Raw genomic sequence first — 15,281 nt, 5'->3', positions numbered from 1 at the left:
GGGCGGAAAAGGTGGAAAGACCTCCTGGTTACTCTCTAGTTCTGTGGGTGGAGAAGGCCCTTGCCATTCTAGATTGAGGGCCTTGTGCAGTAATTCATCAAAATCTCCCTGGAAGAAAATCCTGAGAGCAGCAGAATGTGCCAGGCTGGCTTCCTCCTCATATAGTTCTCCCTCCTCCTTGCCTGAAGACGAATTATCTGAGCTCCCTGAGATGCAAAAGATCAATATGATCTGGCTGGAGTGTGGAGCCCTGGAGCGGGGGAACCCTTAGGAAAAAGGGGTGGGCCCCTGGGGGCTGGAGAGCCTTGAGAGAGGGTGAGTGCCTCTGGTCATCTGAGCTGCCTACACGGCTGGGTGATCCTTGATCAGAGCCCTCAAAGGAATGAACAGAGACCTCTCTGCTTCTCTGGAGTGGCAGACGCAGATCTAGGTACAGCAGAGTCAGGGCCAAGGCTTCCGTAATTGAGGATTTTCCCACTTTGTTATTGTTGACAACAATGTCAACAATATTGTTGTCCTGAGTTCAAAGAGAGAGGGCTGGAGAGGCTTGGTGCCTTCAGCTCCCTCCATCCCGATCATCTGGGTGGCCTAGACTCCTGATCAGAGCCCTCGCTGGAGTGAACAGAGGCCTCTCAGTGTCTCTTCAGCGGTAGTCAAGAGAAGACCTTTTTGTCACTTCTGAACCTCCTCTAGGACCAGCTCCTTGAGCCAGACCCAAATGTACTTAGGGATTTCCTCCACTCACACTGACACTGAGCTCCTTGAAGCCTGGGGCTGCTGAGAGCTGCCAAGACTCACTACATCTGATTTATCCTGGCTAGGCTGCATATGCTGGCCCTTGGGAACTTTACGGTCCTCTTCTGGGCCTTCAGGGTGATTGCAGGACTGCCTGAGTCCCCATCATCGCCTGCTGCATACACAACCTTCCCTACCATAAGAGGGCATTGGGCTTCAGCTACGCTGAGCTGTAAGAGCAAGTAGCTCCTCTCCATTTGAGAGACCATGGCTGCACCTTAGAGTCCTGCCACTTCTTTGGTTGAGACTCAGAGTCTGCCTGAGGTTTGCAGAGCTCACAGTGTGTGGAAGAGGCAAACTCATCCGAAAGGAAAGCCTATCTCTCACTGCTTCCTCTACACTCCACAATCCCAGGGATTAAACAAGGTTTGGCGGCCTAGAAGCAAAAATTCTGGCTGGCCGATGAAGCCAACCTTCTTCTTTTCTCTCTTAGAGACACAGAGACAGACAAGGCACCGAGGCTCCTGCTCTGGAACTAGGAAGTGTGGAAACTGGAAGGTAGTGGGTATGCCCCTCTTACATGGGTTATCTGAGCTACTTTGCTATTGGCCCTGTCTCAGAAGCAGGTAGGAAGAGCAACATGACCTATGGATACACTCCTCCACTGAGGGAGAATGACTATAGCATTACCAAAATTACAAGGTAATCCTCCAAAATAAGACACTACTGTCTGATAGAGCAAACAGAAAAGTGTGAACAACAGAACTTGAAAAGAAAGAAAAAGAAGAGGAAGAAAAAAAGAGGAAAAGGAATAGGTTTCTGAATAAGTGGAAAGGACTAGATTCTTTTTTAAAGTTACACAAATGGAATGTCATTGTTGTGTGGGTAGATTTCCTCCATTTTTTAAATTTCTCGAAGTAATTTTTATTTATTTATTTTTACATTTCTATACCACCTTTCGTTAAAAGAAAACCCCAAGGCGGTTTAATTAATGAATGACAATAATCAATATCGATGGGTCCAAGTAAGCAGACAATGCTGCTTCATTTCTGTACTTAATTTTTTAAAGAAAAACATTTTAAAATAACCCAAGAGGCATGGAAAAACCTTTAAACCCTACTAATATTAGGAAGAAACATCTTACCTCCTTCTGAATATAAATATTCATTCTTTTATCAGCAGCAAGACTACATGTCCGCAATATAAAGTTTTCCAGTACTTGTATTTTACCTAGAGAAAAATTGTAATGTTCCATCTACATTAATGATTTGCCAGGTCACAGACATGCACAAACATGGTTTTAACCAATGTTCAGCATAAAATACTGAGGCGGTTCCCACGATCAGCGGGAACCGCCAGATGGGGTTAAGCAGGGAGAGCGGGCTTAGCCCGCTCTCTCTGCAGACGATCCTGCGGTCTGCCCTGGGCAGCCGGATAGGCCGCCCACACGACTGCCCGCTCTGTTACGGAGCTGGCGGGGGCTTGCAAGTTCGGGGGCCACGCAAGCACGCAGAGCATGCTGGAGAGACCCCCAAGCTGGGAGGGTGCTTTTTAGCCTCCCAGTCGGGGGTCTCCTCGTGAGTTGTCGCGGCACAGAGCTGTGCCGTGGCAACACACGATCCGTTAACCCCGGTTAGTGGAGCGCTCGCTCCACTAACCTGGGCTAAAGGGAGGGGTAGTTAGGGCAGTTTGCTGCCAGGAGCTGCTTGGCTCCCGTGGCAGCACACAACTGCCAAAAAGTGGGCTAGGCTCCCTTAGCCCGCTTTTTGGAGGTCATGAGAATTGCCTCACTGGCTGACATCCTCACTATGTCGAGGTTCTGCGTGAAAAGTGCCTCTGCAGCATGTAGTGATCCAAAGTCCACTGTGCAGGCAGCTGGGTCCTATTCGCTGATCTCTCCTTCCCCCAGAAGCAACCTCTGACACCCATACATATGTCCCTGAGGGGATAAATAAACCCATAAATATGTCTCTCAGTGCCATATTTATGGGTATCAAAGCACACTTCCAGGGGAAGGAGATATTGGCAAATATCACCCCATCTGCACAGTAGATTCTTGGTTACTAAATGCCACAGAGGCACTTTACATGCAGCACCTCCACATTATTAGTAAGGATGTCAGCAACTGTCATTTTTTTAAAACAGCAAACAAGTATTGCTTGTCTGAAGTCACACAAAACTGGTTAGTTTAATATGCATGATTTTAAGCTTCATCATAAAGGCACACCAGCTGAAAGGAACAAAGAACTAAGAAGTTCATTTGCTAGAGCTTTTGGCTGCAATTCTGTGGATAATTAAGCAGTTCAAACTCTAAATCAATGGGATTTAAGCAGCCTAACTGGGTATAGCCATTTTTTTTAGGATGATTTAACAAAAAGGTCTTATAATTTCTTCAGAAGGCAATAAACTCAAAGTGTATAGATTATCAGAAACTCCCATAGCTCAGGTAATTTGATAGAATGTACAGAAGAAACTTCAACAGTGATTAATCTAAACACATATAGTGCTAACAATGTATATGTATACGTGTGTGTGTGAATTAAATATAAAAATCAATTTTTTCAGGCTTACCTTCACTGCTGGTATCATGTACTATCTACAATTTAAATAAATAGTGTATTAAAATTATTTTGCACATTCAGATTATAATTAAATAAATTGTGAACAATCAAACACAATTTAAGAATGTCTGCCATCAATAAAATGCTTATTATTTTATGTTTAGACAGACTCCACAATATACAGCTCCATGGTGTAAATTGTGACTTCCACAAAGTTATGTTGGAAAAGCATATAAAGATATAGGGGAGAAAATCACAAGCTAATATGGCTTCCTTAGATGTGCACAGATTTGGGACACAGCACATTTGGGAATATTCTTTATCTGCATATAGGATGAAGAAGTTTTTTGTTTGTTTTTAGCTAAAAAAGATTTTTCAGTTACTCAGTGTTCACCAAGTTTTTTTATAACTCAGTAAAACAGAGCAAAATATGAAAGGGGGCTTTTTTGTTCCAAAGGTCATAGTACATATTACACATGTATATTTAACTAGCTTATAAAGCAATTCATTAAATTTATATTTACCATGAGGACATCAAAGAAGTCTTCCATGAGAGTGAGAAATTGGTCATTTTTTTCATTTATTCGGTTTTGGAGAATTTCTTTGGCCTTTTCAAACCAATTGACCATGTAGAGAAAAATAATGATTCATATGAGGACTACATTAAAAAAAGATTATTGTTGTTATAATTACTGGCTGTTACCCAGACTGAATTACTCCTGAGTGGTCTTACTGAAATTAAGTAGTCCTTTTTAGAGTAGCTTCTGAGTAATACTGCATTTAGCTGAATCCAACACTAGGTTTTTTCCAAGTTCTTTGATGTAAGAAATTAGGGGGTCATGTTAAATTCAAGGTCCTCTTCCTTTTGGGTAAACAGATATAAACTGTATTTAACCTCTATTTTTTAAAAGGCTTGTCTTAAATTCAGAGTCATTTTGTATTTGGGTAAATACAGGATTATTGAGTAACTTTGTCTGGATATCAGTCACTATTTACAGGCTGTCCTTTCAATTAAATATTATCCAATATAAGTACCTCCTTGAACAAGAGGAGATGGCTGACATCAAAACGTGTGCAGCAAAAGAAGCACGCGCACATTCGCTGCATTCCAGAGCAAAGCTCTGTATGTCCTACAACCTGTTCTCTTGACCCTTGCCCAACTTGCCTTATCTTTATAAATGCTTCTCTGAGGGAGGGCAGGATGCCTCCTTGTCTTTTGACAGACGACTTTTGAAGAAAACTACACTGGATCCCTCAGTTAGCTCATTATAGACCTGTTTCTAATCTTCTATGGTTGAGCAAGGTGATTGAGCGAGGTGACCTCTCAGCTCCAGGCAGTTTTGGATGATGCAGATTATATAGACCCATTTCAAACTGGCTTTTGTGTGGACTATAGGGTTGAGACTACCTTGGTCGGCCTGATGGATGACCTCCAACTGGCTATCGACAGAGGGAGTATGACTCTGCTGATCCTTTTGGATCTCTCTGTGGCTTTCGATACCATCAACCATGGTATCCTTCTGGACCGCTTGAGGGAGGTGGGATTGGGTGGCACTGTTTTACAGTGGTTCCGATTCTACCTCTCTAGCAGATTCCAGGTGGTGTCACTTAGAGACTTTTGTTCCACTAAGCGAGAACTGAAGTATGGAGTAGAGATGTGCACAAAAGCGGCTTGGCCTGTTTGGTTTGAATTCGAACCAGCTTCGGACCAGAGTGCATATGTTTGGTTTTGGTTTGCTTGAATGCCCCCGCCCCTGGTTCGATACGAATTGGAACCCAATTCGAACAGGTTCTGAAAGGTTCTACATAGGGTATAATGGGGATTCGAACTGGCCCATTAACTCCTATGTAGAGCACCTAGGGGCACAAAACTGGGGTGGGTGGTAGACACCCAGGGGTGCCTACCACCCAACGAACCCCAAAGCAATCGGACACTTCTGTGATTATCGATGAATTTCTGAAGGTATTTCCAATTTTTGTATTCCTCCCATAGGGAATAATGGGGATTTGAGGCAGCCCCATTCCACCCCTTAGGGGGGTGCCAGGGCACCCCAATGTGTGTCTGGGGGCATGGCAGGTATGGCCTCAACTCCCCCCAGGCAGCCCCAAGTTTGTAGGATTTATTGTCTTTTTAAAAAGAATTGTTTAAAAGAATTTTTTTCCTTCCATTGCAGTGCATTGGAGTCTCGCCATCCGCGAAAAGAGAAGGGCCCAGCTTCACTGGCACAGGCACCTCCCCCTTCACCTCAGCAGCAGGCCCTTCCCCATCGGAGCCGGACTGGGAGGACCCAACACTGGACTCTGCCACGACCTGGGCATCATCAGGGGGAACCCACTGAGTGGCGAGAGAAGCGTTGGAGGGGCCGCAAGAGGGAGGGAAAATCTGGCTGCACTGTCAGCCGTTAACTCCCTGCCCTCCATCCCTACCACGGAAGGAGATTCCCTGGCAGGAGAGCCCCCCGCACCACCAGGCTCTGCACCAGGCACCAGCCACCAGCTCTGGCAGTGCACCACCACCCGATGGACCCACCACTGGTCTAGGAACAGGTTCGGTGGCAGCAGGCTCCTCCGGATAGGAGAGCCTTTGCACTACCACATCACCTGGGCCAAATAATTCGTCAATGGGGACCTGTGGGACCCCAGGATCGCATCTTCTCTGCCCATCATGCCCCCCTGCACCACCTTGGGGACCCCTACCCCCTCTGCCTGCCTCCCTGCGGTGAGCTCTGCTCGCAACACAGCGCTCAGACACTTCTAAGAAAAAACTTTTTAAAAATTTAAAATTTGAAAAATGTAAAAAATATATATATAATGGAGCGGGGATTTTTTTTTTTTAAGAAAACAACCCTATTTGGGGGAAACCCTTTTAAAAGGGGAGGGAACCCTATGGGGGGAAAGGGAACCTTTTTTAAAAAAAAAAAACCTATTGGGTGGGAGACCTTTTTTTATTAAACCCTATTTAAATAAAAGCCCTTTTAAAAGAAGCCTACCCACCCACTCCACCCACAACAATACAATACAATTAAAAAAAATGCAATCAATAAACTACAAAATGGGGGAAAGGAACTTGTAAAAACAAGAGACAACCTGTAAAAAACAAGAAACAACCTGCAAAGAACAAACACAGAAAAGAAACCTCCCCACACCCAAACATGAAAAAAGAAGGCCCTATTTAAAAAACACACAAGAGGGAAAAGGGGACAACAAAAATTAACCACTTACCCCCTCGGTTGCCCTGGAGTCTTCTGCCCCACATATTGGTCAGGGGGAAAAAGAAGGAAGGCCCAGACCAGTGGCAGGCTGGCACAGCATGGGCGGGCAGGCACAGCCAGGGCGGGAGTAGGGCAGAATGAAAAAGTTTTCTAGCAATTTTACCCACACACACACAAAAAATTACAAGTAAAAACACTAAGAAAATATATAAAAACTTTGGTAGGGGGAAATGCTGTGGGAATGGGAGAAAGGAAAGGGGAGGGGGAGAGTGGAGGAGTCGAGCAGGTGGTGTGCTAAGCACAGGGATTAACAAAGAAAAGCACCTTCTCCAGAAAAAACAAGGGGGACCCCCCCAAAAGGTGAGCCCAGAAAAATAAAAACAACTGGAAGTGGCTGCTGACTAGCTAAGGAGACAGAGGGGCTCTCAACTCAGCCAACAGATTTTAAAGCAGCAGCCACCAAAAGCAAAACAGGTGGGGGAAGCAAAGTGGGGACTGGGTTAGGGAAATGGATGGGCCAGCGAGAAGTCTCAGGCCAAAGGAACTGGGGCCCCTGGTCCAGAGGAGAGGGGAGGGAGAGAGACACAGACACTCACTCACTCGGGGAGGAGGAATAAAAGCAGCAAACAAACAGCAGAACAGACACACAGTGCGGGGAAGGGGGAAGGTTTAAAGCAGGGGCAGAAAGAAACAGGCAGAAGGGAACAGGGGATTGGGGACAAAAACAGAGCACCAGTCTGCCAAGCAGACCCTCACCATACCAGCAGCACCAGCAGTAGCAGCAGAGGCCAGAGGAAGCCAAGCAGCAACTGCAGCCAGAGTGATCTGGCTAGGCCAGAGGCTTGGCTTTAAATAGGATTTGAAACTCCCACCTTTGGGAGCCCTCACCTTTGACTTCCCCTCTGGCTCTGTGTACTGTGCCAGTTCTCAAGGTCTGGCACAGTACACAGCCTACCAGAGAGCCAGACCCATCTGACCAATAAGGGAAGCAAGAACAATTTCAGCCAATGAAATAAAAGTCACACAAAATGGAGAACAAGACCTAAAATGGCCTCTAGAACATTCAAACCGGCTCGTGCCAGCTCGAGGTGGCTCGAATCGAACCGGGCCTGATCAGTTTGAACTCAGACCGGCATTGCCAATGCAATGCCCTGTTTGGTCTGAGTTCAAATCTTTGAACCATACTGGTTCGAATTCGAACTGGTTTGAATTCGAGCCAGTTTGCACATCCCTAGTGTGGAGTCCCAAAAGGCTCCTTACTGTCTCCAATGCTCTTTAACATTTACATGAAACCGCTGGGAGAGATCATCAGGAGGTTTGGTGCTGGGTGTTATCAATATGCTGATGGACCCCCAGATCTACTTCTCAATGCCAACCTCATCACGAAATGGCATATCTTCTCTAAATGCCTGCCTGGAGGCAGTAATAGGCTGGATGAGGGATAAACTGAATTTGAATCCAAATAAGATGAAGGTACTGACTGGGGGGGAGGGGGGACCCAAGAGATGGTTTAGATCTGCCTGTTCTGGATGAGGTTACACTCCCCCTGAAAAAATCAGGTACGTAGCTTGGGAGTGCTTTTGGACCCAAAGCTCTCCCTGCTTTCTCAAGTTGAGGTGGTGGGCCAGGAGCACTTTTTATCAGCTTTGGCTGATACATCAGCTACATCCATTTCTAGAGGTGAATGACCTTAAAACAGTGGTACACATGCTGGTAACCTCCAGGCTTGACTACTGTAATGTGCTATATGTGGAGCTGCCTTTTATACATAGTCCAGAAACTACAACTGGTACAGAATGAGACTGCCAGATTGTTCTCTGGGACAACACGAAGGGACCACATAAAAACAGGTTGCTCACCTGTAACTGATGATCTGGCAGTGATCTGTTGATATCCATTAGAATGGGTTCTGCGCCTGCGCGGAAGCCTCTCGGTGTAGAGTTTTTAAAGCTCCTTTTCGGCTCCTGCACCCTGCCCCACGTGACCACATGGCTATTTAAGGCGGGAGGAAGCGCAGGCACCTCAGTTCCTAGGAGACCGCTGAAGCAGTCGAGTAAACAGGTAAGTTCTACTATAGCGAGGTAAGTACTACTGCAGAGGGGAGGTTCAGGAGGGTCTAATGGATATCAGTGGATCACTACCAGATCATCAGTTACAGGTGAGCAACCTGTTTATCTGGTTCATGATCTGTTGAATCCATTAGAATGGGTGTTTAGTTAGCTCCATAAGGAGGAGGGAGCAGTAGAGTTATTGCAACACCCTTTTGAGGACACATCTCTCAAAATTCGCCTACGCAGCAGACCTTAAGTCTATAGCGTAGTGCTTTATAAATGGTTGCTCAGAAGACCATGTTGCGGCCTTGCAGATGTCTTGAAAAGATATACCATACAGGTGAGCAGCTGAAGCACCATAAGCTCTTGTGGAATGTGCCTTGATGGTCTTTGGGGGTTGAACTTTCTGTAGAGAGTATGCTAGATGGATGGCTTCAACAATCCAGTGTGAGAGCCTCTGCCTAGACAATGCCTGTCCTATGTTCGCTCCCTTATAGGCGACGAATAGTTTCTTTGATGAGTGGAAAGGCTTAGTCTTTGAAAGGTAAAAGAGAAGCGCTCTGCATACATCCAGGGAGTGCAGGGCTTTTTCCAATGGGGTGGTCGGTGACTTATAGAAGGTAGGCAGCACCACGTCTTGATTGATGTGGAAGTCCATCACCACTTTAGGCAAAAAGGTGATATCCGGCTGGAGAACTTTATCTGGGTAGAACCGGGCATAAGGGACATCCATTCGAAGGGCTGTGAGTTCACTCACCCTGCGAGCAGTGGAGATAGCCACTAAAAAACCTGTTTTCAGGGATGCCAGCTTCATCGTTGCGGAATGCATGGGTTCAAATGGTGGTTCCGTTAGTGAAGAGAGGACCAGCGAGATGCTCCACTGTTCAAGAGGTTTTCGGATGGGAGCATACAGATTAGTGAGGCCTTTCAGGAAGCTCTTGCATGAGGGGTGGGAGAAAACTGTTTTTCCATCCCACCTCAGATGGCGAGAGGAAAGTGCAGCCAGGTGGACCTTAATTGATACATAAGATAGTTTTTCCAATTTTAGAGAGGTCAAATAAAGGAGGATCTCATGGATGGAGGCCTCCTTAGGGCGGAAAGCATGGTGAAAAGCGTAGATAGCAAATCTTTTCCATTTGCTAGCATAGTTTTTTCTTGTAGATGGCTTATGCTGATTTAGCATGATTTTTTTCAGCAGTTGATCTTCCACGCTGTTAGCTGTAGAGTGAGCACTTCCGGATCAGCCCTTTGTCCAATTCCTCTGCAATTTGAGTGGTAGCCTCCACCCATTAGGCACTTAACTTAAACTGAGTAGTACTTCACGGCCTTGCGGGTGGGAGTGGGGTGTAGTTGGCACATGGCAGTTGACAATTGGCACTGTCTAAAAGACAGTCAAAATGTATAGAACAAATGAAAGTGTGTAATGAATCCTCATAAGGATTCATTGAGTGAAAGTTATTATACACCAAAGAATCCGAACACTTAAAAAATAGTGACCACATTTTGCTCCATAACTCCACTTCTATAAGGGCTAGAGCTTAGCTTTTTTTAAATGAAAGCTGGGAATCTGGGGAAATTAATAGGACAGATCCAAAACCCGAATCGATTCGATTCGGATCAGCCGCAATTTGGATCCGAATCGAATTTGGGGTGATTCGGATGTGTCAGATTCGGATCCAAATCGAATCAGGGCTGTTTCGATTCAGTTACAAATAGAAACACAGAAAATCCGAATTGCACACCCCTACTGGATGTCAGCAGCCAATCATCTAAATAGGGGTACAGTTTGAGGCCTTTTGACTAGGGTGGATTTGATTTAAATCAAACTGATTTAAATCACGATTCAAATCACGATTTAAATCACTAGCAGGGTGGATAAAAATAAAAAAAATCCGATTTAAATCAAAAAAATCAGATTTTTTTAATTTAAATCGGTTTTTGATTTAAATCGGATTTTTTTGATTTTTATCCACCCTGCTAGTGATTTAAATCAGTTTGATTTAAATCAAATCCACCCTGCTTTTGACCTTAAGTGAGCTACCACCACCGCCATGCATTTGGTAAATACACGCGGGGCAGTGCATAGTCCTAACAGGAGGACCTGGTATTGATATATCGATGTTCCCACTGTGAACCTTAGGTACTTTTGGTGGGATGGACGAATTCCTATATGAAAGTAGGCATCGTTTAAGTCTAACGTCACAAGCCACTGCTCTCAATGCAGCAGCGGTAAGATGTCTTGTAACGTTGTCATCTGATACCTCTTCACCTGTACGAACTTGTTGAGATGCCTGAGGTCTACGATCGGTTGTATCCCGCTATCTTTTTTCGGGATTTGGAAATAACAGGAGTAAAACCCCTCCCATCGGCTTGCCCATCGCACCGGTACTATCACTTTTTTGTGCAGGAGTTCCTTCACTTCTTGTAACAGGGCAGGTGTTGCCTTCGTGAAGCGAAGGCCCCTGAATAGCGGGCATGTCTTGAACTCTATCACATAGCCTGATGTGACAATCTTTACGACCCACCGGTCTGATGTTATGTGGCACCATGCTTGCGCATGACTTGCCAATCTGATGTTGTTGTTGGCTAGTAGTACTGGCTGGTTGATGGTGTAGGCCTGGTGGTTGACCTCCCTGATGTTCTGGGAGGGAGAACAAAGGTGATAAAGCGATAGAGATGGATGATGCGACAGGCTGTCTTGTATTTCAGGGTCGCTGTTTGTTGCCCTCCGTCTGTTTTCCACGTTGTGTAGGGGTATATCTGCCTTTCTGTTGCCCAGGGCATTTATTGAATGGTTGGTGACTCTTACAGAAGTCCCGGCGTTCCTGTGGTCTGTAGGACACCAGGGGATGGTAGTAAGATCTTTGTTAGTTTGAGTAAGACGTCAATGTCGAAGAAGAAGTGAATGTTTTGGCCATGAATTTTGGTTTTTTCATTTTTTCCATAGTTGCATCAGTTTCTTCTGAGAAAAGGCCCTTCCCATCGAATGGAAGACCTTCTATCTTATCTTTCCTATCCGGCTGCCGACCGCAGCCAAGCATGACAACGGAGGGCGATTGCAGTGGTGATAGATCTAGATTCTGATTCTGCTAGGTGTTTTGCTGTGCTCAATTGCTGACACGTGAGATCACCCGCTTTTTGTAAAGTTTTACGAAACCGAATTTTGAGTTCTTCTGGAGACAATGTGTCAATGTCTTTTTCGAGATTCTCCCAAATACAGTAGCTGTATTTAGCCATGCAGGCTGAGTAATTAGCTACCTTGACGGAGAGGCAGGAGGTGGAGTATAGTTTTCTCCCCATAACGTCCAACTTTCTACCCTCCTTATCCGCCAGAGTGGTATGTCGCCGACCTGATCTGGATGTGGTCACACAGTCAATAACCAGCGAGTTCGGGACAAGGTGTTTGAATAAGTAGGTGTTGTCCTGTTCTTGAACGCTGTATAGACCTTCTAATCTCTTGGACGTTGGCGTGGACATGTGTGGAACCTGCCAAGTGCACTGAGCAGCATTTGAGATGATTGGTAGCAGAGGCAGAGCTACCGGCTGTGCCGACTGGGGCCGGGCCATGAAATTGTAAACTGGGTCATCAATGGTCTTGATCTGTGAGGATAAATCTAATCCCAAAGCGGTTGCCATCTGCTTTACATATAAGTGGTATGCTTTTAATTCCTCCGTCGGTGACATGTGGTGTAGCCATGTCCGGTGAGGGGTCAGCCTCTATCGTTTCCGTGTCGGACCCAAAGTCAGAAGAGCCATGGTGGCTGTCATTTGATGCAAGTTCGGAAGGAGAGTAGTGTGAAAGTCCACCGCCTGGTGACTCTATTGGTGGGGGGAGGGGGAGGCAAAGGCAAGTCCTCTGTTTGGACCGCTATGGCAGTGACATCCTGTGTAGTTTGAGTCGATCTTGTAGATGTATTTGTCATGGTTTGGATCAAGGCATTGGAGAGCACCAGTTTCGGAACCAGAGGGGCTCTCCCTGTAGAGTGTGTGTAGACGGAGTGGTAGAGCGGTGGTAACTTGAAGCCCAGTGGTCGAAGATGTGGCCCGTTGCCAAACTCGATCCTCATCATAGTCATAGGCCAGCCCTGGTGAAGTCGTGCTAGACAATGCCGTCTCTTTTGATGGGGATACTTTGTGACTGAATCCGCACGTGTGCCACAGCGTTGTGGTGGAAAGTTGTGCAGCAGTTAGTAATTGTGGGTTGGACTGCAGGGGGCCCTCCTCCGAGCATGCAAAGCCTTGGAACGTAGAAGGAGTATTAGCTACTGAGTCCAACATTGTAAGAAGAGACTGTGTTGTCCCTGGATCCAAAGCCGTCCCCTCTGTATCCGAGAGGTCAGCTTCTTCTACTGCAAATGTTAGAGGAGCTCGGAAACGGGGTGTAACAGCCGTAATATTCGTTGGTGTATTCAACGCTGAAGGCTGTGCTCCATGTCCCGACGTCGAAGGAGACGGTGTCGGGGTCGGTGCTGGCTGTAGATCCCACAAAGACCGTATCGGCAGTGTCGGTATCGGAGTGGGTGGCACGCCTACTGGAGGTTGAGTCGATGTTGGTGCCTTCATTGACGTCGAGATCGATACCAACATGACGGTAGAACCACCCGATGTCAAGGTCTCTTTCGGTGTCAATCCAGGCTTCGGTGTCGATAGACCAACTAGCTGAGCTGTTGTCGATGCCGATGCGGTCAATGTCGAGAGTCCAGCTTGTTGGGTCGCTGTTGGTGTCGATGGAGTGTTTGATGCCAAGGGTTTCGATATCGACACAAAGACCACTTCCTGAGCTGATTTCGGTGACGGGGTCGAGCTTGATGTCAACAGCTTCCGCGTTTTCGCGGCAGGTTCAGTGGCAGTCGTCATTTTATCCCTCGACTTCTTCAAGGGCTTATGGGCCTTTACGGAGGGCAACGGGGTTTTAGACTGGGTGGAAGCCAGGGCCCCCAAGCCATGAGCCTGAGGAGATTTCTCTCCCACGGAAGAAGGCACAGCCAGAACATCATCATAAATCGTGGCCCTCAAACGAAGCTCTCTGTTTCTCCGTGTTTGCTTAGAAAACGATTGGCAAATTTTACATGATGAAGTAACATGAGCTTCACCCAAAAAGAGCAAACATAAATTATGTGCATCTTGTGAGGGCAATTTTGCTTTGCACTTCTCACAGCGCTTGAAGGTCTTCTTCTCCTTTGGGGTATCCATAATTACTCACACAAAACGTAGTTGTTAGCGATCCAATGTCAAGTAGGCAGCAGTTCAATCTCAAACAAATACTTCTGAGTAGACAGTCAAACGTTAAGCAATCCAGGGTCTAAGCCAGAGAACAGTCCAATCAGGCGGCAAAACAAAATCGTTGCACAGAGAATCCTTTCCAAAAGCCAGTCCAAGGTCAGAGCCGGAGAATACAACAAGAATAGTAGAACTTTTGAAGAGATGAAGGAACCAGAATGAAGGAGCCGCAGAAACCGAGTGAACCGATCTCCACAGCGGTCGCAAAGGAACTGAGGTCCCTGAGCTTCCTCCCGCCTTAAATAGCCACGTGGAACGGGGCGCAGGCGCCAAAAAGGAGCTGTAAAAACTCAACATTGAGAGGCTTCTGCGCAGGCGCAGAACCCATTCTAATGGATTCAACGGAACACAAACCAGATCACTGGTTTTGAAAGAACTGCACTGGCAGCTGATATGTTTCCAGGTGAAATACAAAACGCTGATTCTTACCTATAAAGCCCTTAATGGCTTAGGTCCAAGCTATTTAAGAGAATGCCTCCTTTGTCATAAACACTGCCGCCGGTTACGATCTTCTGGAGAGGTCCAGTTACGGATGCCACCAGCTCACTTGGTGGCGACCCAGGACTGGGCTTTCTCTGTGGCTGCCCCAGGGCTTTGGAATATGTTCCCTACTGAAATAAGAGCATCTCCTTCTCTGTTTGTTTTCAGGAAGAACCTCAAGACTCTCCTTTTTATCAGGCTTTTAATTAGAATTAATTTTAATAATTTTAAAAACTTGCTTTAATATCTATCTTATTCTATTGTCATGTATTTTAATTTGTAACTTTTAAATATTTTACATTTTGTACACTGCCTAGAGGTGTACAGCAGTATAGAAATATGAGAAAGAGAGAGAGAGAGAGAGAGAGAGAGAGAGAGAGAGAGAGAGAGAGAGAGAGAGGAAGAGAGAGAGAAAGAGAAAGGAAGAAAAGCGGTTGTTTGCACAGGTAAAGCAATTTTCACCAATCTTCCCTTGCCTCTGCTCTGTGGCTCCTAAAGTATGTCTGCGAAGGTTGCATGACCCTCAAGGACATTTGTGGGCAGGGAGGTCACAGAATGCTTCAGAGGGGAGGGAAGATTGGCAAAAGTCCGCTCACAGAGTGAGGTCTTGCACAGCTTTACTCTGGAAAGCAGGAAATGCAGACATGCTTCCTTTGCTGCACACACACACTTCTTTAGGATGTCAGGAGTTGTCTTTCAATATCAGAGCCAAACCACAATCCAGCAAGGTCAATTCAAATGCAGAGACTGGATTTAGCTGAGTCAACAGGAAAAACCAACATCTGGCATAGGAAGGGAGAGTTGATAGTGCTCCTAAAACCACATATGTATTGCCAAACAGATGGACATTACTCCCAATGATTTTAGTGTTCCCGCCATCACAATATTTGAAACAGGGCATCTGCCTGCAACTCTAGTATAATTTCAGTCTTTGTGTTTTGTGTCAGTACTGCAGTCTGTAT

General features: G+C 46.0%; 2 protein-coding genes across 8 annotated transcripts in view; one reads left to right on the top strand and one right to left on the bottom strand.

Annotated features, from left to right (window-relative positions):
- LOC128322985 (uncharacterized) overlaps window positions 1-6,077 on the top strand; it is a 41,043-nt gene extending 34,966 nt beyond the window's left edge. For all 3 annotated transcript variants that reach the window (XR_008306120.1, XM_053245392.1, XM_053245391.1), the window contains one exon: window positions 5,471-6,077. Coding sequence is in view for 2 of the 3 variants with exons in the window: in XM_053245391.1 (XP_053101366.1) it covers window positions 5,471-5,910 (440 nt within the window). In the remaining variant the exon portion in view is untranslated. The remainder of the gene's footprint in view (window positions 1-5,470) is intronic.
- The window catches only part of SYCP2 (synaptonemal complex protein 2), a 173,825-nt gene that overhangs the window by 146,201 nt on the left and 12,343 nt on the right, over window positions 1-15,281 (bottom strand). For all 5 annotated transcript variants that reach the window (XM_053245388.1, XM_053245387.1, XM_053245385.1 and 2 more), the window contains exons 5-7: window positions 3,821-3,925; window positions 3,307-3,331; window positions 1,880-1,965 (exon numbers count right to left, since the gene is read on the bottom strand). In XM_053245388.1, the coding sequence (XP_053101363.1) occupies window positions 1,880-1,965; window positions 3,307-3,331; window positions 3,821-3,925 (216 nt within the window). The remainder of the gene's footprint in view (window positions 1-1,879; window positions 1,966-3,306; window positions 3,332-3,820; window positions 3,926-15,281) is intronic.

This window comes from Hemicordylus capensis, chromosome 4 (assembly GCF_027244095.1).
Source record: "Hemicordylus capensis ecotype Gifberg chromosome 4, rHemCap1.1.pri, whole genome shotgun sequence".
Classification (NCBI taxonomy): domain Eukaryota; kingdom Metazoa; phylum Chordata; class Lepidosauria; order Squamata; family Cordylidae; genus Hemicordylus; species Hemicordylus capensis.
Note: the sequence above shows the minus strand (reverse complement) of the source record. Positions and strands in the feature narration are given on the sequence as shown.